The 22,469-nt window shown below is 36.8% G+C and overlaps 7 protein-coding genes across 7 annotated transcripts in view; 5 read left to right on the forward strand and 2 right to left on the reverse strand.

Annotated features, from left to right (window-relative positions):
• Nucleotides 1-626: 626 nt before the first annotated feature.
• Nucleotides 627-1,437, reverse strand: PHYBLDRAFT_136474 (hypothetical protein). The gene is made up of 4 exons (XM_018429790.1): nucleotides 1,284-1,437; nucleotides 1,042-1,176; nucleotides 831-962; nucleotides 627-771 (listed from the first exon to the last, which is right to left on the reverse strand). The coding sequence occupies exons 1-4, from the start codon at nucleotides 1,392-1,394 to the stop codon at nucleotides 769-771; spliced, it is 381 nt and encodes a 126-aa protein (XP_018286534.1). The 5' UTR covers nucleotides 1,395-1,437; the 3' UTR covers nucleotides 627-768.
• A 627-nt stretch (nucleotides 1,438-2,064) lies between these two features.
• Nucleotides 2,065-2,409, forward strand: PHYBLDRAFT_69047 (hypothetical protein; the record flags this gene model as incomplete). Its single annotated transcript, XM_018442049.1, has 2 exons — nucleotides 2,065-2,100; nucleotides 2,143-2,409. The coding sequence occupies 2 exons, from the start codon at nucleotides 2,065-2,067 to the stop codon at nucleotides 2,407-2,409; spliced, it is 303 nt and encodes a 100-aa protein (XP_018286535.1).
• Nucleotides 2,410-5,268: 2,859 nt separating this feature from the next.
• PHYBLDRAFT_79328 (hypothetical protein) lies at nucleotides 5,269-9,619 on the forward strand. Its single transcript, XM_018443452.1, has 17 exons — nucleotides 5,269-5,452; nucleotides 5,594-5,647; nucleotides 5,716-5,831; nucleotides 5,950-6,154; nucleotides 6,241-6,360; nucleotides 6,497-6,625; nucleotides 6,714-6,831; nucleotides 6,898-7,025; nucleotides 7,086-7,293; nucleotides 7,373-7,513; nucleotides 7,578-7,683; nucleotides 7,765-8,352; nucleotides 8,463-8,570; nucleotides 8,631-8,731; nucleotides 8,827-8,984; nucleotides 9,052-9,415; nucleotides 9,510-9,619. The coding sequence occupies exons 1-12, from the start codon at nucleotides 5,339-5,341 to the stop codon at nucleotides 7,979-7,981; spliced, it is 1,656 nt and encodes a 551-aa protein (XP_018286536.1). The 5' UTR covers nucleotides 5,269-5,338; the 3' UTR covers nucleotides 7,982-8,352; nucleotides 8,463-8,570; nucleotides 8,631-8,731; nucleotides 8,827-8,984; nucleotides 9,052-9,415; nucleotides 9,510-9,619.
• Nucleotides 9,620-11,324: 1,705 nt separating this feature from the next.
• PHYBLDRAFT_117640 (hypothetical protein) lies at nucleotides 11,325-12,320 on the forward strand (the record flags this gene model as incomplete). The annotated part of the gene is made up of 5 exons (XM_018428589.1): nucleotides 11,325-11,420; nucleotides 11,492-11,582; nucleotides 11,638-11,849; nucleotides 11,921-12,076; nucleotides 12,129-12,320. 5 exons carry the CDS (start codon nucleotides 11,325-11,327, stop codon nucleotides 12,318-12,320), a joined length of 747 nt encoding a protein of 248 aa, XP_018286537.1.
• A 2,132-nt stretch (nucleotides 12,321-14,452) lies between these two features.
• PHYBLDRAFT_79330 (hypothetical protein) lies at nucleotides 14,453-16,369 on the reverse strand (the record flags this gene model as incomplete). Its single annotated transcript, XM_018443453.1, has 1 exon — nucleotides 14,453-16,369. One exon carries the CDS (start codon nucleotides 16,367-16,369, stop codon nucleotides 14,552-14,554), a length of 1,818 nt encoding a protein of 605 aa, XP_018286538.1. The 3' UTR covers nucleotides 14,453-14,551.
• Nucleotides 16,370-17,142: 773 nt separating this feature from the next.
• On the forward strand, nucleotides 17,143-19,094 carry PHYBLDRAFT_136484 (hypothetical protein; the record flags this gene model as incomplete). The annotated part of the gene is made up of 2 exons (XM_018429791.1): nucleotides 17,143-17,464; nucleotides 17,610-19,094. Exon 2 carries the CDS (start codon nucleotides 17,628-17,630, stop codon nucleotides 19,092-19,094), a length of 1,467 nt encoding a protein of 488 aa, XP_018286539.1. The 5' UTR covers nucleotides 17,143-17,464; nucleotides 17,610-17,627.
• A 608-nt stretch (nucleotides 19,095-19,702) lies between these two features.
• PHYBLDRAFT_183276 (hypothetical protein) overlaps nucleotides 19,703-22,469 on the forward strand; it is a 3,696-nt gene continuing 929 nt past the window's right edge. The window contains exons 1-11 of the mRNA XM_018438743.1: nucleotides 19,703-19,821; nucleotides 19,990-20,002; nucleotides 20,062-20,100; nucleotides 20,205-20,662; nucleotides 20,789-20,890; nucleotides 20,982-21,052; nucleotides 21,159-21,287; nucleotides 21,397-21,462; nucleotides 21,607-21,721; nucleotides 21,777-21,886; nucleotides 21,970-22,045. Coding sequence (XP_018286540.1) covers nucleotides 19,812-19,821; nucleotides 19,990-20,002; nucleotides 20,062-20,100; nucleotides 20,205-20,662; nucleotides 20,789-20,890; nucleotides 20,982-21,052; nucleotides 21,159-21,287; nucleotides 21,397-21,462; nucleotides 21,607-21,721; nucleotides 21,777-21,886; nucleotides 21,970-22,045 — 1,189 coding nt within the window. The 5' untranslated portion in view covers nucleotides 19,703-19,811. The remainder of the gene's footprint in view (nucleotides 19,822-19,989; nucleotides 20,003-20,061; nucleotides 20,101-20,204; nucleotides 20,663-20,788; nucleotides 20,891-20,981; nucleotides 21,053-21,158; nucleotides 21,288-21,396; nucleotides 21,463-21,606; nucleotides 21,722-21,776; nucleotides 21,887-21,969; nucleotides 22,046-22,469) is intronic.

A 22,469-nucleotide genomic window follows, 5' to 3' on the forward strand; every position in this document is an offset into this window, starting at 1 on the left:
AAGGTAATATATATCATTGATATCTGGTGCTGTGTATATGTCTTCAAACGTAGCTTGGAGTAGTGTCAATCTGTGCCAATATTATGAAGCCGAATTGTTGGATTTATGATATAGAATATTGATTGAGACAAACAAAAATAAGATATTCCTGTAAAATATTGGTGTCTAGAACAAGTAAAAATAAATAAGATTTTATTTTATTTTGCTGTCAAAGCAAACGATATTTTCTCCAAAGTTATTTATTGATTATGGTTACATGTAGTCCCACTGGTAGTCCCAACAAATCAATATTCGAATTAAAATTAGACAAGCCAAAATCCCTTAATATTATATTAGTTGCTGTCCTTACGAGTGTCAAGAAGTTCTCGATTCAATTAAAAGACTTGTATTTTCGATTAGAAAATGCAGCTTCACAACGTGTATCTATTGAGCACAGACAATTTTAAATAGCGAATATTCATTATAAGAGAAAGAGAGGGAAAAAAAAACTGCCATTGGCTAGTAAGACAAGTGACGTTGGACGCAGGACAAGGCGTACAAGGTCAGCATGTGGCTAATACTTTTGTTTTCAGGTTTTACACACACACACACACACACACATATATATATATATATATATATAACATCGCCTTCATAATAATCATCAATATAATCAAAAGCTTTCTATCGCATTCTCACTCTCACTAGTTCTTTTATACATTTTTATATATTTGATAGTGGATATAAAAACCGAGGTAACTGAGCGGAGTAGGATAAGAAGCCTTTGACTTACTACAAATCACAGACGTGTGAGTAATGAACTTCCTCAACCACAAATCAAATACACTTACGTAGCCCACCGAGATCAAGTAGTCAGCCAAACCTTCGACAATCTTTGTGCATTCTCCAGGCTGGATGTTGCTGTCATAAAGACCAATAAGAATGGCCTGAGTTGTCTTTACGATACAAACGCCATTGTTGTTCTAGAATGTTCAGTGCGATTATACTTGGTAAGTCCACCAGAATAATATGTGACATTTATCCTTGACCCTTGTTATTTACCTTCTTTCCGTAGATTGAGCGCTCATCGGCTCTGAGAGAGAAATATTTGACACCATCAACGTGGATACCGCTGGCACGAATAGGCTCAGGGTTGCTGAAACCAGCAATGATTTCCTGGATCTCGTTGGCAGCAAGCTATGATGTTATACAGTTATTATATTTTCTTCTCAAGAGCTATTTACTGTACACCAAAGGCTTTATCACATCTATATACTTATTTGTGTTGATGCTATTGTTATTACCTGGAATCCAGGAGAAGAGGCCCAGAGAGAACCGTTTGTGCCATAAATAGCACCCTTGGTGACCTTACCGGTACCGACCAAGTTGCTGTCAACATACTGCTGCCAAGACATTGTAAAGTAGTTGTGGAATGAAGATGAAGAGAAAAGAACGAGTCGAGTGTACGCGACTCACCCCCGGGCTGAGCTTATTCTTTATGAGTTGAGCAGCAAACTGATGATGCAAGCGGAGGTAGGAGTTGGCCAAGCCAATCACTTCATGGGACCTGTGACGTATAAAAAATACTTGCCAGTATGGGTGGAGTTTTGTATTTTATATATATTTATATGTATATATTGGTTGCCCTGATTTGATCTTATGATACATTTTCTATAAAGGCGCTGACACAAAATAACCGTCTGTACGCTCTCCAAAAATCATCTAATAAAAAAGATTGAACTTGGTTTTGGGGTAGAAACAAAAAAGAAGAGAATGAAAATATATATGTATAAAGAAAGCAGCCACCGAAATAAATGTATTTTTAGAAACATTTCTTTTGAAAACCAACACACATAAAAAAAAAGCGTGAATGGGACCTCGTTTTGATTTATACGGATGATTCCGCTACTTTTTACGGACTGTTCCGCTGCTAAACAGGGTAGTCACCACACTTTCTAGTTTTTCTATGTTAATGAGGCAGTCGAATCGAAACTAAAGTACCCTTAGCTAGTACGATTTGATTGTATGAATTCTTCTAATATCAAAGCAGCCTCTTTATGCTGTTAAAGAGGAGATTCTCAAGAAATGCGTTCTTTGAATAAATTTGCATTAGTATCACAAGTTAATTTATATAAAAGTTGGAATGTTTGAATTTGGTTGTAGTTGATTATGACGATCTCTGCCAAGTATAACCTTGATGATAACACTATTTTGTTGGACAGCGTATCAAAGACAATTCTTGGGGTTGGTTTGTTCCTGAGTGTGTCTAGCATGTCTTCCTTTTCAGCTTTTACAGCCTCTTCTTTAGCTTTTCTTGCCGAACCAGATATTACATTATATTATCTTATGTTCTTTTCGAGTAAATCTTCTCAATTGGGTACTCTCTATTATCATCCCCTGATGCTGATGCAACGACGGAAGATCAGTTAGGGTCAGTTTCTGTCAGAGAAACGCTCTCTCTACAGGGTTGTTTTTTGCTCTTAAAAGGTTCAAAAGCACCTGCGTATCTTGGTTAACCCTACGTGCTCGTTTCTCACTAAAGCTGTATATGTTTATATATCACTGCTTACAATTCGTACCTTTTCAATTTTAGCTTTGGAAAATCAAAAGCTTTAAAAACACGCCTTGTTCTTCAATGGAAGCCACAGGCCCTTTTTTTTTTCTTTAAAAAAAACTCTTGTGAATGCCTTTAGCTATGTAGGATCTATAGAAAGTGACATGAACTTGAAAGAAGGCCCCGAGGTTAAAGCAAACTGCCTCGGTAAATCTGCTTTGGGGTCTGTCTTTTGATCTCATCTATCAACTTTTTGTCCTACTGCTTCTTTACGGGAAATTATTTCTTTGTCATATTCTTGCTTATATTATAGCATGTTATACATTGGCATTGGTATGTAACATCCTAGAGAAGAAGTCAAGCTTAAAAGTGTAACAGGTCTTGGAATCTTAACTTGAAATAAGTCATTGTAAACGAAATTATTAAGACTATTATGTGTATCTGAAACTAGGGTTCTCCGTTTTGGCCAGCTGTGAGGGAGACAGCACACTTTTTGGTAGCAATATTGCCCAGCAATGTTTTTTTTTCTTTCCTTTATTATCGGCCATGTTAGACTAAATATATAATAAGTACATTGAAGTAAGTCCCAATAATTGTGTTTGATTTCGGTGTATCTATAATATCTCATCATCTTATGTACGTTAGAAATTAGGCTTGGCACCTTCCGAATCATAAATGAAATGAGCCATTGCTCGAATAATTCGTCAATGTGATTTATATATACTGTAGCACTTTCGATACAGGCGGGCGATTAACATTGGTTCTATATTTTTGTCAATTGTGTCATGTATTTAATATCATGTTTTTTTTACTTTATTTTTCCCAAAAGTATACTATGTTGCCTGGTAGTAATAATGCGTTTGTAGCTTTCTTTTAGGTTATCAATTGAGGTATGGTGTACCAGTAATTTCAAAAGATTTTTTTTTGCTTATAGCTTTTGATGAAATTTCTATATAATAGGGGGTTTCAACAGTCCTTTAAGCTTTTAAGCTTAGGCTTTGAGTTTTAAAGCAGTAAATCTTACGTATTATTGGTTACTAAGTGTTTTTGAGTACCCTAAATGCTTCTTTCAGTTATATTAGGTATTGTGATGATAAGATATAAGTTTAAAGTAGTATTGAAAGAGGTAAAGATATTTGCATCAAGGATTTATTAAATTTCCAAACAAAAATCAATTTTAAGCAAGGATGTATTAAAAGTAAAACTCTTGAACGATTTTGTTCTAGAGTTTTAATCTTTTGGTGTGGACAGACTAAAAGTTCAAAAAAGGGCAAAAAAAGGGTAAAACAACTTCATCCAGAACTTAGCCAATCAGACTAATTTATGTCTGTCCACACCTTTTTTTTTAAAAAAAAAAAAGTTCAAAATTAGTTCAAAATACATATTAGATAAAATTGTGCATATAATCCCGTCTATGTCATTAAGTGAGAACCTTTTATTGCAAGTTTTTCTAGACTTCTCATTGTATGGGACATCTTCTCCACAAAAAAATGCTTCTCCTCTCAATTTTAGTGGCAATGGAAGAAAACTAGCTAATTAGAGTCGATTAAAAAAGGGCAAAATTAGTTAAAACTCTCGCCCAATGATATGACTTAAATTTCTGCTCTTTTTTTGAACTTTTAGTCTGTCCACACCATTTTTTTAATGATTATAAATTCATTCCAGCCAATCATTTCTCAAATTTAAACTCAAAATCTTAAGTTTAAAAGCCTGAATGACTGTTGAAATCCCCTAATAGTTGACAATGAAACAATGTCGAACCTGGCTTGATACGTCTATAACTGTTGTCGTTAAAGCCTCCTTGTATTCTGGTCGTAAATTTGTCTCTAGTTTTATCTTTCGAGTGGCAGAAGTAAATGGCCCAACGTCTGAATATTGTCTTCCTTTTTTTTTAAAAAAAAACTGAAATAGTCTCAATCTCAAGTAAAAAAAACAGTGTATTAAAGCATATATGGGCTCAAGATAATAATAATAATAATAGCCATTTAGTCTGGCAAGAACGGTTGTCGTAATTTAACGTCTCATATAGCAACCATACGAAGAATTTACGGGCATACACCTGTCATGTACTGAGGAAAAGCATAAAAGTAGATTTTTTTTGTTCAATAATGATCCTTTTAGGGAGGAATAGTTTGTGTAATGCGCCAAGTGGCGAGAATCAGGGTGCAATTTTGATCCTAACCAAAAAAACCTTTTTTTATTTTATATTCACAAATTACGGACATTAAAGTAGATCCAATCAATCTATAGACTGTGTTTTCCTTATTTTTGACAGAGAACTAGTGTGTCTTATGTACGTGAATGTACACAGCTAGAACATTCATCTGCAAAGTAAAGTCCAAGTTTTGTATAAGAATTTAACCCTTTTTAACTTACACAGAAAAGTCAAATATGTGCTCTATGGTCAGGGTCAATTTTTTCTTTTTGCAAGAACCAAAAAAAAAGTGCTTCTTTGCATAAGGAAAGTGTGTATTTCACCTAATATGGAAATCATACACCACATCTTTACCCCCAAAACCCTTTCTTATGTATGTCGTACTGTCTCGATTTTGCCACCTGGTTTAGCTTGCACAATACAAAAAAAATACACACACACACACACACAAAAAAAAGGACATTTTAGATTTATTCTTACTTAATATTTGCGTATTTGACCTGCTAAAGACAGTCATTCTACTTCTTCAAAAGCTCTTCATCATTGCATTCTCAGTTCATTTACTTGTTCTTACCAAAATTTCATTTTTATCATTTACCTTCTTTTCTTCTATTAATTTCTTATTGTATACTTTTCTTTTCTTTAAAAAAATGGACGATCAAAGAAGCAATGATAATGTCCATGCAGAACAAGGTCTTGTTACAGACACATCCGATACTGATGGGCAATATTCCAGTGTCATTCTCCAACTCACTAACCTAGATGTAAGTTTGATCCCAATAAACCCCCCCCCCCCCGCCCCACCCCCAAGATCTACTTTTTAAAGAATATTCTCGATCCATTTGTACTTTACTATTATTATTACAACTTTCTGGTGCAAACTAACGTTAATATTAATATTATAGGGTGGATTCAGATGCTTATTGGATAAAGTAAAACAAGATATGCAAGCAGCTAAGGTAGGAACAAAAAAGAGGATGTTGCACAATACGTAGCTTGGATTAATATTTGAATATAACTGCTATAGGATGCTGCTGTATTTTTGAAAAAAAGAGCTGCGATGGAAGAGGAATATGGAAAGCAGATGGCGAAGCTTGCTCAAACAACAGCAGAGGCATTTGATAAAGCTCATCCCAGATCAGGGTAAAATTACAGTTTTTTTTTATCCACTATTAATATGATACCACAATTATTACCCCACACTAACTGTTTAAACCTATGTCAAACGGCTCATCTTCAAAAACAAAACAAAAACAAATAGAACATATGGTGACGCATGGACATCAATTCTTAAAGTACATGAAACCATGGGAGAGCAGCGTTTGAAATTTGCTACAGATATTGCTGAAGTAGCCGATGATCTACTTCTATTATCAAAAGACACCGAGAAAAGCAGAAAACAGGCCAAGGAAGTCGGCCAAAAACACGAAAAGACTTTGTCTGACGCCGACGCAGCATTGGAGAAGGTAATATTTGTGGTTTAAGGCCAAAAGCCAAAAGCCAAAAGCCAAAGAAAAAAAAAGTAAGTAACAGAAAGACAACTCTTTAATAGAGTAAACAACGCTATGAGCTTCACTGTGAGGAATGGGAAAGGGCAATATTACAAAAGAATGGTGAACCTGTAAATGCACCCAAGAAGGGACTGTTCAAGTCAAACAAAACCCAAGCTCAGGTAAAAAAGAAAAGAAAAGAAAGACAAGCAAACAAGGGGTTGGTTAAAAGAGATCTTGATTTCTTTAAATCTCCTGAATACTCTGTACTTATACATACATACATACATACATACATACATACATACATACACACAGATGGAAAGAATAGAAGAAGATGCGCGTACAAAAGCAACACTTGCAGACCAAACTTATCGACAGCAACTTCAAGCAGCAAATGTTGCACGCCAAGATTATTATCAAGCACATTTGCCAAACACATTGACGGTAGGTAAGCAAAAGCTGCTGTTCAAAGAAGGAGTACAGATACTTTGTGGTATCGAAGCATTCTTATTCACAACCTGCTTTTATATAGGCTCTTAAAAACGTAGGAGAAGAGTGCTGTGTGGCATTGAGGTATCAACTTGCTCGATATGCTTATATATTTGAGCAAGCACTGACTGCAGATGGAATTGCTCTAGATAATGATGATGGTAAGTACACTTTCTAGGATGCTTGCGGGAGATATGCACACATATTGATCCAAACAATCTTTAAAGGTCTGGGTCTCCGTTCATTAACTGAAAAGATCGACAAAGACGGTGATTTGAACAACTATATCAAATCATACAGCGGGCGTGGAATAAAGGTCCAGAAAAATGAGATTCCTTACAAGGAGTATAGTATGGTATGTGAACTTTGCTTTCTATGTATAATACAAGACATTAATTTGGCTTATCGTCTCTAGTCTGTCACTGCCCTTCATGTTTTAAATCCAAATCCAGTGTTTGGGGTTGAATTGAACACGTTAATGGAGAGAGATAAAAACGAGGTTTCGTTGATTCTCACAAAATGCTGTGAAGCTGTGGATGCCTATGGACTCAATACTGTTGGCCTATATCGTGTATCGGGCACAAACACTCAAATCCAAAGACTAAAGGCTGCATTTGACAGAGGTAATATTATATATCGATATGTATATATGTATAAAAAGAATTTTCTCTTTGTTAAATCGAAGTTCCTGTGTTCCATTAGACTGTAATGCCGTAAATCTGCTTACAGAAGAGAACATCTCGGATATCAACAATATCACAAGCCTACTTAAATTATGGCTTCGCGAGCTCCCAGATCCACTATTTCCTCGGAGCATGTACCAGAGATTCCTCGGTGCAGCGAGTAAGTAATCTTTGTTTTGGAATAATAATTGGGACATATTAAGTTAATAATATTTCGGTTTCAGAGATTGAAGATGATCGAATGCGTGTACTCGGTCTTCATACAGTTATTAACGATCTTCCAGATGCCCATTATGCAACACTCAAATATCTTATGAGCCATCTCGACAGGTAAGTTTAAACATATTTTAAAGGAAAAGCACAGGATAATATCTCAAGACGATAAATACATTTATTCATAACTTGTGTCAGGGTCCAGCAAAACCAAAGATACAATAAGATGGGTGTATCCAATCTTGCTACCATATTTGGATTGACTTTAATGGGTAATGATGGAGATGGTCAGTTCAATGCGTCTGCAATGACAACTCAAGATGCCCAGCGGTTGGCAGAAACACAGTGGCAAGTTAGAGTAGTTCAGACTATTCTAGAGCATTATCGTTTGATTTTTGAGCCTGATGAAGTTTAGTTAAATATAAATGGAATGGCTATTATTAAACATAGAAATATACTTGAAATTATACATTGAATTGGATACCATCTTTTTTTAATAAAAAAAAACAAGATCTAATCGCCTAAGCTATCTTCAAAGTATCAATTAATTTCTGAAACATCTTCCCCTACAAAAGGAATCACAATTAAATAAATGAGCAATCTTATGGTGGATAATACTATTTTTTTTTATTGTCGTTTGTGGTGTTACTGGAATGCAACACTCCATTTTTCTGCAACAGCTGCTGTACTTCCGCTTGCAAATCCAGTGCCTTCAGGGCTCATATCCACAATGTCTTTTGGCTTGGTTTTTGTCTCGCAAACATAGCATTTTTTGGTCTTTTTTACAAACATCTCGATACATGTATTGCAAATAACATGTCCACAATTACGCATAGCTATTTTCCCCATAATATGTTAGATATATCTACCTGATTTCTAAAATATATTATCGCTTACCAGAAAGCTTGGTAGAATTACACAACGATTTTAGGCAGGCTGGACAGACATGTTTATCTTTATTTCCTTCCTCTTTCTGGAATTTGATAGGAATCAGAGACTTTAAGCTATATAAGGAAAATATTAACAAAAGAATACTTCTTTTTATAAAGGTTTTGTAAGCATACCTGACAGGATGAGGATGCTTTGTTGCTGTACACATTGCCTGCTTCTGTACTGGCTTCAGTGTTGTGGTGTACAATTTGGAAGCATCAGGAGTCATTGATGGCTAATATATGTATATATAATTAATACAAAAACTGGTCTTTTCTTCTTCTTCTTTTTAAGATCCAAGTATAGACAGTAAATAAATACGAAGCTTACCACCCAAAAGCTGCCAATCTGTGTTTTTGCTGCCTCTGCTTTTTCTCCTGCAAGTCTTTGACATGCCTTTTCTACATCTCTATCAGCAATATCCTTCAAGTCTTCTTCCACAAGCTCAAATTTGCGCTTTGATCCAGTAGTAGCCAATTCACGCGATGCTTATTTATAAAAGAATAAATTAGCCCAGAAGAAAGTATGTTTGAATAGATTTCCATTGCCACTTACTATTGGATGTGGGATCTGATGATTCGAATTCATTCTTTTCTGATGTTGAAATTACTACAGGTGTGGATTCGGATGTCTGTTTCTTTCTAGTCCCAAGCATACTCGTCTGAGTTTTTTCAAATTCATCAAGTATTGTCTGCTTTGCTTCTTCTTCATCCCGCGCCTTTTGATTTTGTATATCTTGTTGCTTTTGTTCTAATATACGTTCTTCTCTTTTGATCGTTTGTTTCTGTGTCAGGATTGATTCGTAGATACATTCCTTGCAGGCCAAATGACCTTGAGGACATGCAACTGGATCTCTGGCTGTTTGCAGACAAAGAAAACATGCATCGTATTCTCGGAATGAATCTCGACCAAGGCGTTGCTACAAATAATAATAATGTTTTTATTATTGCCAAAATAGTACATGATACAGTGAGCATATATATATATATATATATATTAAATGCTTTATTTACCCTCTTTGTTCCATATTCCAACGAATTGGACTCATGGTACGTAAATACACTGGAGGCCGTGTTATTCTTGGAATGTCGTGGCATTACTGTTTTTTAATTATAATGATAATGATAAAATAGTAATGTAGAGAAAGTAGAAGAAACAAGAGTACCTGACAAGGCAATTTATACTAAAGTAAAATAAAATAAAATAAGACGTTAAACGTCACCAAATTTTGCATTGACAGTCCTGCAATGTAATATAGGCCTTTTTTTTTTGGTACATTAGTTATTTTTATTTTATTTCTTTTCGTTTGCATCTTATTTTGCTCGCATAATTTACTCAAGCATGGGAGAACACAAGTCAAAAGACTCGAAAAGAAAGTCGAAAAAAGAAGGGAAAGAGCATCGGGAACACAGAAAGCACAAAAAAAGCTCATCAAAGAAGCATCATTCCGAATCAGAGACAGAGATTGACTACAACGATCCTTCGCTCTGGGTCGAGACTGGAGAAAGTGAAGCACCAGAATGGAAGGCTGTGAATGCTCCAACAGAATTAGCGGTAGCTGCAGACGAGATAACAGTTGATCAGCCTAAAAGAGAAGCTGCTCGTCACGACTGGATGTTGAATGAAACTTTTGACTTTTCGTCGCTTGGAGAAACACGAATTAAGAAAGAAGACAAACCTAAACCTAATCCAGACGAGGTAGATTTCCTCTGAAGGAAAATTACAGAGCTTCTTAAGCTTATTAAGTTATTTCTATACAATAATAATTGTTTCTATTATTATTATAACAACTTTACAGCCTGTAATACATGAACGAGAATTGAATGTCCACTTGAAAAGCGGTCTTCATGTCGATCAATATCCAGTACAAGAAAAGGCAGCCATCAAATTCGGTGACGCAGGTTCTAATTGGCGTATGAAGAAACTACAACGTATTATGGAACAGGCAGAGGACGAAGGGCGAAATGTAAAGGATGTCGCACTTGAACGATACGGAGTAAGAGACCATTTTACTGCGCTAATTCCATTGCTATAATTAATCGCCATATTATATATATATTAAACACTAGTCAAGAGAAAAAGCGCAAGAAGCATTCGATGAAAGAGAATTTCTGGATAATAGGAAGAGAAGAGGAAGAAGAGACGATAATACACGATCAAGAGACGGACGCAGTGACGGACGCGATGATACGCGAAGATATATGTTCACTAGCTCGGACACAAAGTCAAACCAATCTTTTTATCGTCCATCTGATCGTCGACGATCTGTAGATGAACCACAAACGAAACTAGACGAATTTGGCAGAGAAAGGAAACGTAGAAGACAATCCAGATCCAGGTCGAGATCACCTACGAAAGAAGAAAAACAAAAGCAGATCGAGGAATCCGCAAAGAGACGCCTTTTAGAAGCAACGCACTCTAGTAGACCTCATACGCCAGTAATTATAACACAGCATGAGATGCCAAATGCTTTTTCATCAGAGCCTGTTCTATCGCGAGATGAATTGAATAAGATGAATGCAAAGGTTGTTAAGGCAAAGCTTATGGGATCTGCCGATGCCGAAAAACTGGAAAAAGAGTACAATATTCAATCTGAGCGAACTGCGGCTATGCAAGCTGCGACTAATGGACTTCAAAATGTTAATGGAACAACAGTAGCAGTGCTACCTACAGTTGATAGTGATGGTCGTATTTACGATTTTGCGCTGTCTGCAAGTACACATGAAAATTCGCAGCCCAAGAAAAAAAAGGAGAAATTTGCCGGAACACACGATCCAATTACTGGCGAAAGAATAAAGTACAGCGCTTCGGATGACAGCATGTCTCTGATGGAGATGGTGCGTCAAGAAAAGGCTGGTAGCAAAATGACCAATGACATGGATCTAGAGTTTGCAAACAGGATCGTGTCTGATGTTACATTCGAGGTAAGTAAGAAAAAACTTTTAGGTCTTTGTATCAAGCTTCACAATAATTCACAAGAAAGCGGGGTGCTTAGAATAATCTGGACTATATGGATGAGAAGTCAGATGTCATGGCTGCAAAGAAAGGAATGTCAGAAGAACAAAAGATGCGCTATGCTGTTAATGGTAAATGCTTTAGTGATATACTCCCACAATATATTAACGTCTTAGGTAAAATAAGATTTTAAGCGCACACAAAAGGTTTTGGAGAAATGTCGATTCTGTTATCATGATGAAAATCCTCCTCAATGTACAATGATATCTTTGGCTACCCAAACATATTTGGCCCTTCCGAATGTACAAGAACTAGTACCTGGCCACTGTATGATTGTTCCTCTTCAACATATAACATCTACACTTGAATGCGACGATACTACATGGAACGAAATAAGAGTAAGAAACTCATTTGCTTTCCTATAAATATATATATATATATATACTAACCCCATAAAACTTTCTGTTAGAATTTTCAAAAGTGCCTTTTACAAATGTTCCACGCACAGAATAAAGGAGTCATATTTATGGAAACAGTAACAAACATACGTGGCCACCGACACACAGTAATTGAGGCTATACCAGTTCCCTATGGTGTCTATGAAGATATGCCGGCCTACTTTAAGGTAAGATAGATAATTGGGTAAAAGCTTGAAATAACTCTTATAACCAATATAGGAAGCTATTATGGCCGTGGACGAAGAATGGTCTCAACACAAAAAACTTATAGACACAACAGAGCGAGGTTTTAGAAACTCGATGGTAAAGAACCTGCCTTATTTCCACGTGTGGTGTGGTTTAGGAAAGAGCTATGGGCATGTTATTGAGAATGAAAAGGAGTTTCCTCATTGGTTTGGAAAGGTAAGATAATCATTTAAAGCTTTTTATATATATGTCTACAAAATACAACTCATTACACTCATAATCACATATTCATAAATTTGATACCTACAGGAAATCATTGCTGGCCCTCTTGATATTGGCCCAGAGCTTTGGAGAAGACCAAAATATCATCATTATAGTGAAAGTCAAACACGGCAAAAAGAGTTTTTGAAGTCATGGGAGAAGTGGGATTGGACAGCTTCATTAGATTAGGCTTTCTTTTATTTATATTATTATCTTTAAAAGAAGAAGAAATAACTGTTCTTGACTGTCGAGCATTTTATTATAGTATTATCATTTAATTTAATTTTTACTTGAAATTGGGATGAGTTTGAAGAACTTGTAGATACCCTATAGAAAAAAAAGAGGGTTGATTTTGGTGAATTGTTGCAAGTTTTCTAGGGTTTAAAAGTGTGTTATAGTGGAATTTTAATTAAGCACCAATTTCTCTCTCTTTTATATATACCCCACCTTTTACGCCACCATGTGTAAGGAACCAAGCTCGTTGGTTACTAAGCTGGACCAATCCCAAACTTCGGTTTATTACCAATTAGAGTATACTGTACTAGAAAGATATTCAGACCACTAGGGATCGAGCTTTCCTGCCCATTTATATCCTTGTATCACACTTACTATAATTATCTACCATTGACATCTAGCTAGAATTCATATAAATACCCATTGCGCTTGATCCTCTAAAGATCAAACGAACAGCACGTTAAAATAAAGGAATCCTTTCTTCTTTGTCTTGTCCCTGTTATCTGTTACTCTCTGCATGGCTGTGTTCCTGACACCATGTTATTGAAGTCAATGCAAAACATCTTCCCAACTTCTTCAACCCAGTAAAAGAATTAAAGTATAAAACTATTCAAATCTAAAAGCTTACCATTCAGTAACAAATCCCCCTTATGAATCCGGGTTGCATCATATTTCAACACTGGCTACAAAGATCCCCAGAAATCTTGTAAGCAGTTCTTAAGGTGATATTTAATTATCATTTGGTGTGGACAGACTAAAAGGGCAAAAACAGGGCAAAAAAAGGGCAAAATTTTTAATCGACTCTAATTAGCTAGTTTTCTTTCATTGCCACTAGGATTGAGAAGAGAAGCATTTTTTTATGGAGAGGATGTGCCATATAATGAGAGGTCTAGAAAAACTCGCAATAAAAGGTTCTCACTTAATGACAGAGACGGGATTATATGCACAATTTTATCTAATATGTATTTTGAACTAATTTTGAACTTTTTTTTAAATAAAGATGTGGACAGCCATAAATTAGTCTGATTGACTAAGTTCAGGATGAAGTTGTTTTACCCTTTTTTTGCCCTTTTTTTTGAACTTTTAGTCTGTCCACACCAAATATTATTGGGCTAAAATTGTAATAGTGACGAACAAATGCCGAACAAATTTTGATTGAAAAATGTACAGCTCTTTGACCGACTGAATCGTCACTTTTTTATATGCAATATGATAATGTTTTTAATTTTCTCTTTAATAGATTATAGAATCTATTGTCAACAAAGTCATATAATACTTCTTTCTCTCCATCTTACATGCCAAAATATAGTACAAAGCAACAAACAATTGATACCTTGAAGAAATCGCGTAATATCAGTGAATTTATCGTGAAAAAAAAACACTGGTAGAGTCTTTATCAGCAAGTGCCGACGAGCTTATTAAAGATATTTTAGAAGTAATTAAAAAGGAAGTTAATATAAAGTTAGAGCAGATAGCTGCCGTGAAGGAGCTTGAACAAACCCTTAAAGCCAATAAATACATACACAAGGTTGACAATGTATTGCCAGATGTTGAGTAAAGGGAAAGAGCACTTGATTTCTTCGAGAGTCTAGGCGTATATAGGCTCAAAGAAGAAATCAGAATGTGCAAAAGGTTATTCTATATATGCTATAAAATCTAAGAATTTTGTACGAATTTTGCACTTTTGTCTTTTGGTGTCCTCAACTACAAAATAATATCACTGGCTAAGATTCGCATAAGATTTTGTTCGAACAACCTGGCTGAGTACCCCCCTATTATTACCATTTATTCGAGCATTAGACTCAAAGAAACATATAGAGGGAGACAACATATAGAGGGCCTAAAGCTCGGGCAGATAAATTCTTTGTATTATATGGATACTTTTTATTTTGGAACAAAACATTGCATAAATAAAGTATTGTTTTGTACGTATAGTCAGTGACTATTAGCTCTACCAATATTTATAAGATATTGCAGGTAGTCTTCTTTTCTTTTGGAAGAGGCTCTGTTCTGTGCGGATGGGGTGGAGGAGCTGAAGGTCTGGCACGATTAGGAGCCGACTCTTGGCCAGAAGGATGATTAACTGTAGGTGGAATTTGACTTGCTGTCGGAGGAACAGGGATGGCTTGAGGTGGACGCTTGATGGAATTATCCGAGGAAGAAGTTCGATGACCAAGGTCATTTTGAGAGTGAGGATTGGATTGATAAGACTGCTGCTGCTGTTGCTGCTGTTGCTGCTGAGGAAAAGGTTCATATGAACGTGACGCTCCCAGCGCTTGACTGCCTTGGACGTTTTGTCTACCTTGGCCGCTTTGAATAGAAGTTGCCAGAAATGGAGCTGGACCGGCCTGCGGAATATCGGATGAGAGCCTTTCAATATGAAGAGGTGGTAAGGCTTTGTCTGTGCGCATTGATGCTTCTGACTTTGCTTCAAATGTATTTTCGTCTTTGTGAGCAGATTCGTCGACGTTCATATCTAAAATGGTACTGTGGGCCTGAGGTACTGTGGTAGACTTGGTAGATGTACTATGTCCAGCTAAACTATTGCTGCTATCATTAGTGGCAGGCTTGATCGGATGAGTCTCAAACGAAGTCGGGACTTTGTTAGGTGGGGATAAAATATGCTCGGTGGACGATTGCTGATAAGTCTCAGTCATATCAGCCTCAGTGTTCTTTGTGGAAGGGTTCACATGCGAAGGTTCATTTTTGGTACCCTTTTCGAGAATATCTGCCCAAGTGGGATTATGGCTGGGGTTCTGGGCTGGGCTAACATGCCTATCAAGATCTCCATGCACATTATTCAAAATGCTATAGATTTTTAGATCTGAAGTTTTGATGGCAGACTCTACGGCAGCTTGAACAGCATTTGGAGGCATTTGAGGTACGGAAGTGGATGACGCCTTGGCGGCTGCCACGTCTTTGACTGGAACTGTTTCTTTGCCTGGAGCCGTTTCTTTGGCTGATTCGGGATGAACTGATTTCAAAACAGACTCAACATTCAATTTGGAAGCTTTTATGACGGCAAGAACGGCGGCCTGAATAGCTTCTTGATCTATCTTGGGAGGATCTGCTTTTGTTGGTCGAGTAGTCTGTTTTATAGGGCCCGGAGAAAGTGACTTTAAAATTGTATTAATATTTATTTTTGAAGCTTCAATGACAGCTAGAACGGCAGCATTTATGGCCTCCGGATCTACCACTAGAGTTCCCTTTGAATGGACCTTTGGATCCGTAGCTTCGGATCCACTACAGGTGCCAAGAATTTTGTAAGCATCCAATTTTGAAGCTGAGATAACAGAGGCGATAGCTGCTTTGATAGCCTCTGGGTCGATTGTAGGGGAAGAATTATCGATGTTTTTGAACTCTTTCTTTTCTAGAGTAATATCGGCTGTTTTACCGAGTCTTTCCAATAGTGTATAGATATCTACTTTGGAAGCCTTAATGACGGCTAAAACGGCAGCATGAATAGCTTTGTGATCGACAGACGTCGGGTCATTCTTTGAAATTATGGTGATTTTGTCCTCGTTTATTTCTTTGGGCATTTCCGAAATATCAGAGGAATCTGACACTGCTTCTTCTGTAAAAGATTCTGCTTTAGGTTCAGGCGGTGGGGTTTGAGTGTCATCTTTTGTAGCTTGTTGGTTGGCCCCATTTTTCTTCTTGTTCTTCTTTTTTTTGTTCTTGGTTGGCTTGGCGGCTTGTGCAGAAGGGAATGCATTAGCGTGAGTGGGTCCGCCCAGACTTGGTTCTGAAGGACGTCTGTCTGAAGCTGAAGCAGGCATAGCGCAAACTAAAGATGAACAATAAAGATAGATAAATGAAGAAAGAAAGAAAGAAAGAAAGAAAGAAAGAGAAAAGGTTAATTGGTATAAATGCTTTGTTCTTTATCTATTAGACATTTTGAAATAGCTCTTTTGCTCCGCGCTCCAGTACATCTGGCTGTCCAAGAAATATGAGCGTATCTTTCTTCTATTGTATACGTTTGTGTTTGTGGGCATTTAGTCTGAGTTTGTAATTTTTAAGAAATTCCCCCCCCCCACAAAATTCAATTTAGTATACATATTTTTTTTTGATATATTTGATTGGCTAAGAGCATACGAATTCTACTCCAAAATTTGTCCTATGTTTTCAGATGAATAATTTTTGGAACAAAAATATAATAGCTGTAATATGCAATAATTGTGCGTAAGTCTACCAAGATTGGTATACTGCTCAATATTGTTTAAATATTATACTTTTTTCAAGTTAATTGTAGACAGATAAAGCTTGATGTTATCGGTTCAATCCGAAGCATACTTATTCAGAACCTTTCCGCCTGTCTACAGCCATTACATACATACATATATAATCATGTATACAAAAGTTGTTCTACGGGCATAAAATGTATTGATTGAATGATGAATATTTGGCTCGGAACAAACAAAATTGTCTAGCTAAAATCAGTCCCACCAAAAGGAAAGCACGGATCTCTTAAACCTTAAAAGTGATACATTACTTGTTTATTTATTTTTGACTTGCATGGTCTTTATCATATCCACACAACTCCCTTGTCTATCGCTTTCCTGCTACTGAGTGGGACCGTTCCCGTGACTCTCAACCACCACAAAATGACTCACTAGTTTTAAACCCGATAACACTACTTTACTTGGAATTGTTCTCTCTCTCTTTTTTTTTCGTTGTTCAATCGCTCACAATGTTCATTCGAAAGATCACCAAACCAGTCTTGTGGAGTCAATGGGCCAGTCCAAGATACTATTCGACCACAAAACCACTCTTGGGCTCCCAAAAGCCAACTATTGTAAGCAACTTCTCCTAGAGGAATTCCTGACCTTAGTGCTTGTCTTTAGGCGTCAGACGAAAAACCAGAAGATGTTCGGGTAAGAATCGATATTCCGAGCATAGTAAATAGTAAATAGTACAGAGTACAGAGTATGCACGCATAAGTAAAAGCAAAAAGTAAATGAGATTGACTAAAAAAAACGAATATATCAACTGCACCAAATTACCGCGACAACAATAAAGGATCTTCTTGTCAACCTCATGAAGACATCTCCCAGTAAGCGCGAACTTCAGCATTTCTTAAAAAGATTCGTCCCGGATACATCACCTTCCATGCCTCGCATAAAGCCAGAATTGAACCCGCAGGGTGCTCCAGGAGTACAGTCTCCTAAAGACTATGTTAATGCACTTTTGTCCCCTTCATCAAACCAGATAGCCCTCACCAAGGTTGAAGGTCCCTTTGATAGAACAGGATGGCAGGCTGTTGGATCAACCCTTCTTAAGCTTCAAAAGCTTGGCATGACATCAATTGTAGTTGCTGACAGTGTAGCATGGAGATCAGAACAGCATTCAGTAGAGCTTACAAAGCGCATGACTCGGGAGAGTATGGCTCTGGTGGAAGCGATCGAGGGAGCAGGAGGAAGGGCACGCCCGATATATGGAGGACTTCTTGAACAGGGTGTGTCAGATATCCAGGTCAACTTTGAATTTATCCAGTCTGCGCTTGACAACAACCAGATCCCGGTTGTGTTCCCCATTCTTTCTAATAATGGAATGCAACAGCCCATCAAAGCCAATGAGGCAATGGTAGCACTTACTCGAAACCTGGCTGGCCCACTCAAGTTCAAGGGAATCACTCCCGCCAGAATAGTGGTGATTAATAATGAAGGAGGAATCCCTAACCATGAGCGACCAGGAACAGCTCACAGTTTGGTGAATGTGCAGGAAGAATACGATGAGATTGTCAAAGCATATGATGACAATGAAGCTTGGAAAAAATCCCATCCAAGTGCGATTCAAAATCTGGACATGGTCAAAGACTGTCTTTCGTGCCTGCCTACTACTTCTTCGGCTATCATTGTGCCTACTAGCTCACTGCCCAAAGCTTTGATTGCCAATCTTGTCACAGATAAGCCGCTTTACTCGTCTTCTCTGCCGATCAGTAACCTCCAGATTGGCAGTCCTGATTTGCTGCAAGTAAATCAAACCCGTTCTACCGTGCTCCGTCATGGAATCAAAATCAATAATTACGCCAACCTGTCTGATCTTGATCTGCCGAACCTCACCAGACTATTGGAGGCCAGTTTCCAAAAAAAGATTGATCAGTCGAGTTTCTATGCTCGACTAGAACGTGATCTTGCGGGAGCGATTATCGCTGGAGATTATGAAGGCGCGGTACTAATGACACGCGAGAGAGCATATCCAGAAGCACAGGCCCATTACTACCTTGACAAGTTTGCAATCGCACCAACCAGTCAAGGCATTGGGTTAACAGACATTCTATGGAAACGGATGTGCGATGCTTACCCTGAACTACTCTGGCGCAGTCGACAAGACAATGGGGTCAACAAGTGGTACTTTGAGCGTTCCAATGGATACCTGCGACTTAAGGGTACTCAATGGGTTCTGTTCTGGCATGGATCAAAAGGCTTCCAATTTGTGGAGGAGTATGCAACAATTGCAAAGGCGATACCCGCTTCATTCTCAGGTCTTCTTACCAACAAGTAGATTATGAAGAGAAACAAGAATAAAGAACAAAAGAACAAAAGCTTACTGCACACACACACACACATGCATGCTCAATTCAACCTTTTTAACTATCCTTTTCTTGCCTTACTTTTTTGTACAGATTTTTAAATTTTATTTTATCCTGATCACTTTTAGCTTTTTGTATAAAATATTAATAATAACAATAGCTATATAGCTATAACGATATCAAATCGTTTTTTTTTTATTTTATTTTGGCTTGAGATTCTGCAAGAAGAAACGTGCAAATCCGTTTTATTCCATGAGAGATGGCGTCACCCATTGGCTGATTTACCCTGTTCGGGTTAAGAGTGCGTGTGTGAATAAAGAGAGAAAGAAAAGAAAAGCAAATAAAAATAAAGTAAAATAGAGTCTGTTTTATACAAGAACAAATACATATCTATATCTATCAATTTATTTTTTATACTTATATACATAGTGTAGTATAGTATAGTATAGTATAGTATAGTATAGTATAGTATAGTATAGTATGGTATAGTATAGTATATTATTAAATAATATTATTTAATATAATTATTTATTGAAAACAGCTCTCCTTCAAGACATTCATTTATTAGCTGTTTTATATACCAATATATACATATATATATATATAAATATACATACATATATAAGGAGACCAAAAGAATATATACATATTCACAATTACATATATAAAGAAAAGCGATTCAATAAATAATGGATGAATGTAAGTCTGGCAATTTAAACCTTTTTTATTTTTATTTTTATTTTATTTATGTTTCTTCATTTTCTTGTACATTTTGACAGCAATTAGTTGAACCTCTTATAATCTCTATTTTATATGTTTCGATAATAATAATAATAACAATGTCTCCTGGTGATTCCTCTTTTTTAGATGTATCTCAAAAGTATGTCATTATTCTCACATCTTATTGTACAATGTTCATTGACTCATCCGGTTCATTAGATCTTTTTGGCGACGACATGGCTTAAAATTACCTGGAAGGTAAAAAGCAAGCCAGCAAACAAAGAATAAAATGATCATGATGAATAAATAAATAAATAAATAAATAAATAAATAAATGAATTCATTCTAATCCTGTAAAGTAGTGTTAGTATTGTACCTAGTAATTCGACGGGAGATGCAAAACGAGTCATTGGTGCTCGCTACACCTTCAACAGTTTGGTAACAAGCACCCAGCCTCCAAGCGACAAAAACACCATCCTGACATACTCTCCTTCGCTTACCTCACCTCCCACTCCATCACAACAGCCACACAGGCCACCAGTAAAAAAGAATACTTCGGCATCCTCATCCTCATCTACATCCACATCACCAACTGATCCAGGACGCCATCAACGCTCAATCTCCTCTCCTCACAAATCATTTGATGCGTTCTTGATGGACACAAATGACGAGTGGAGTGATACTCTCGAAGCATCTCCACGACCCAAACAAAGACCATTTCTACCCACAAAATTGGCTTCTAGCCCTCTCCCTGTCACTCTAACAACTCACGCCGAAGTACGGCCCGACATGAAAGCATATGTTCAAAACCTGCTTCAAGGTTAGTCAAAACCTGCATTGGGATTTGCGGTTATTATTATTGTTATTATTATTGTTTTGAGTATTAGAAGAAGAAGAAATGATTGTTGTTGGATTTGGGGTGTTCATTTGGATCATTAATTTATAGATCCATCTAATATCCTGCTAAGTATACCTGAACAACAATCTGGAGACACATCGAAAACCACTAAATTTAAGCAAGTCTTGTCGAGTTCCAATGTTGATCTAGGTGTGTATATATATATATATATATATTTATTTATGCACATACATATAAATATCTACAAGTATATAATTAATTAATAAAATATGTTTTGTAGTTGCTCTAAGACAACTTAGTTGGAGTGGAATTCCCAAAGAATTCCGCTTAATGGCGTGGCAACTTTTACTTGTAAGTTGATTTGTGTATATATGTATATATATATAAAGGGGTAAAAAAAAATTATGGACAGAAAAACAGAATACTGATATTGGATTGTGTATTGAAATTTCACAAGGGATATTTACCTTGTAATTCTGCAAGACGAGTAGCTACACTGGCACGTAAAAGAAAGGAATACGCAGACAGCGTGGCAGCTTCTTATGCGCGAGGGACGAGTGGGTTAGATCAAGGGTTATGGCATCAGGTAATATTGAACAGACGTTTGGAAATGGCGATAAATGGGGAAGAAGAACAAAATACAAAAAAAAGAGAGAAAATTGTTTGATTAATTGGACATGTATGTACGTATATAGATTCACATTGATATTCCACGTACAAATCCTGGTATTCCATTATATCATTATGAAACAACTCAAATGGTAATTTCTTTCTTTCTTTCATTCTTTTATTATTTATTATTATTTTGTAATAAAAGAAATTAAAGACATATGTATATGTATAAAGTGTATGTATTGCGTTAGAGTTAATGATGATTTTTTGTGTATTGGTGAATATTGCTTTAGTGTTTGGAACGGATATTGTATCAATGGGCTATTCGACACCCTGCAAGTGGTTATGTGCAGGGCATTAATGACTTGGTGACACCTATATTTGAGGTATTTTTGTCAGCCTATATCTGTAAGCCTACAAACTTTAGAGACAATGAAATGGGGATCTAAACCAATAAGAACAGCGGACGAAGATCCCGAAGAATACGATATCCGTCAACTAGATCAAGAAGTCTTGGACGTGATTGAAGCCGATAGTTTCTGGTGCCTTTCCAAGCTTTTGGATGGTATTCAGGTATGGACACTCATACACAAACAAACATAGGTATATAATAATGTATATTTTTCTGTGTTTTGTTTTTGGCTGTTCTTGTTTAGGACAACTATACATTTGCGCAACCTGGTATTCAGCGACAAATTTCGACTCTTAAAGAACTTGTGTGCCGCATTGATGGTAGGACTGAATTATCTTACACAGTGAATATGCTTTTTTTTTTGTTCTTTGGCTAACACAAAAGTGGGGGGGGGGGGGGGGGGGTTTTTTCCATTTTAAAGGGGCCCGGGCCGCCCCTTTAAGGAAAAAGGGATTGAAATTTTTCCGTTTGCCCTTAGGGGGAAGAAATGCCCTTTAAAGAAAAAATTGCCCTTTAAAAACACAAATCCGAAGGGGGAAACATATTTTGGCCAAAGAACTTCCAAAAGGGTTTCCAAAATCCCAGGGGATGTTTGGGCCGCCCTTCTAGGAAAAGGGGCCCAACAACTTCCAAAAGTGGATTTTTAAGTAAGGGGGCCATTTTAAAAAAAAAAGGGCCAGACCAGACCAGACCAGACCAGGTAAAATGACCCTTTTAATAACCTAACCTTTTAAAAGGGGGGGA

Source organism: Phycomyces blakesleeanus, assembly GCF_001638985.1.
Source record: "Phycomyces blakesleeanus NRRL 1555(-) unplaced genomic scaffold PHYBLscaffold_25, whole genome shotgun sequence".
Lineage (NCBI taxonomy): Eukaryota > Fungi > Mucoromycota > Mucoromycetes > Mucorales > Phycomycetaceae > Phycomyces > Phycomyces blakesleeanus.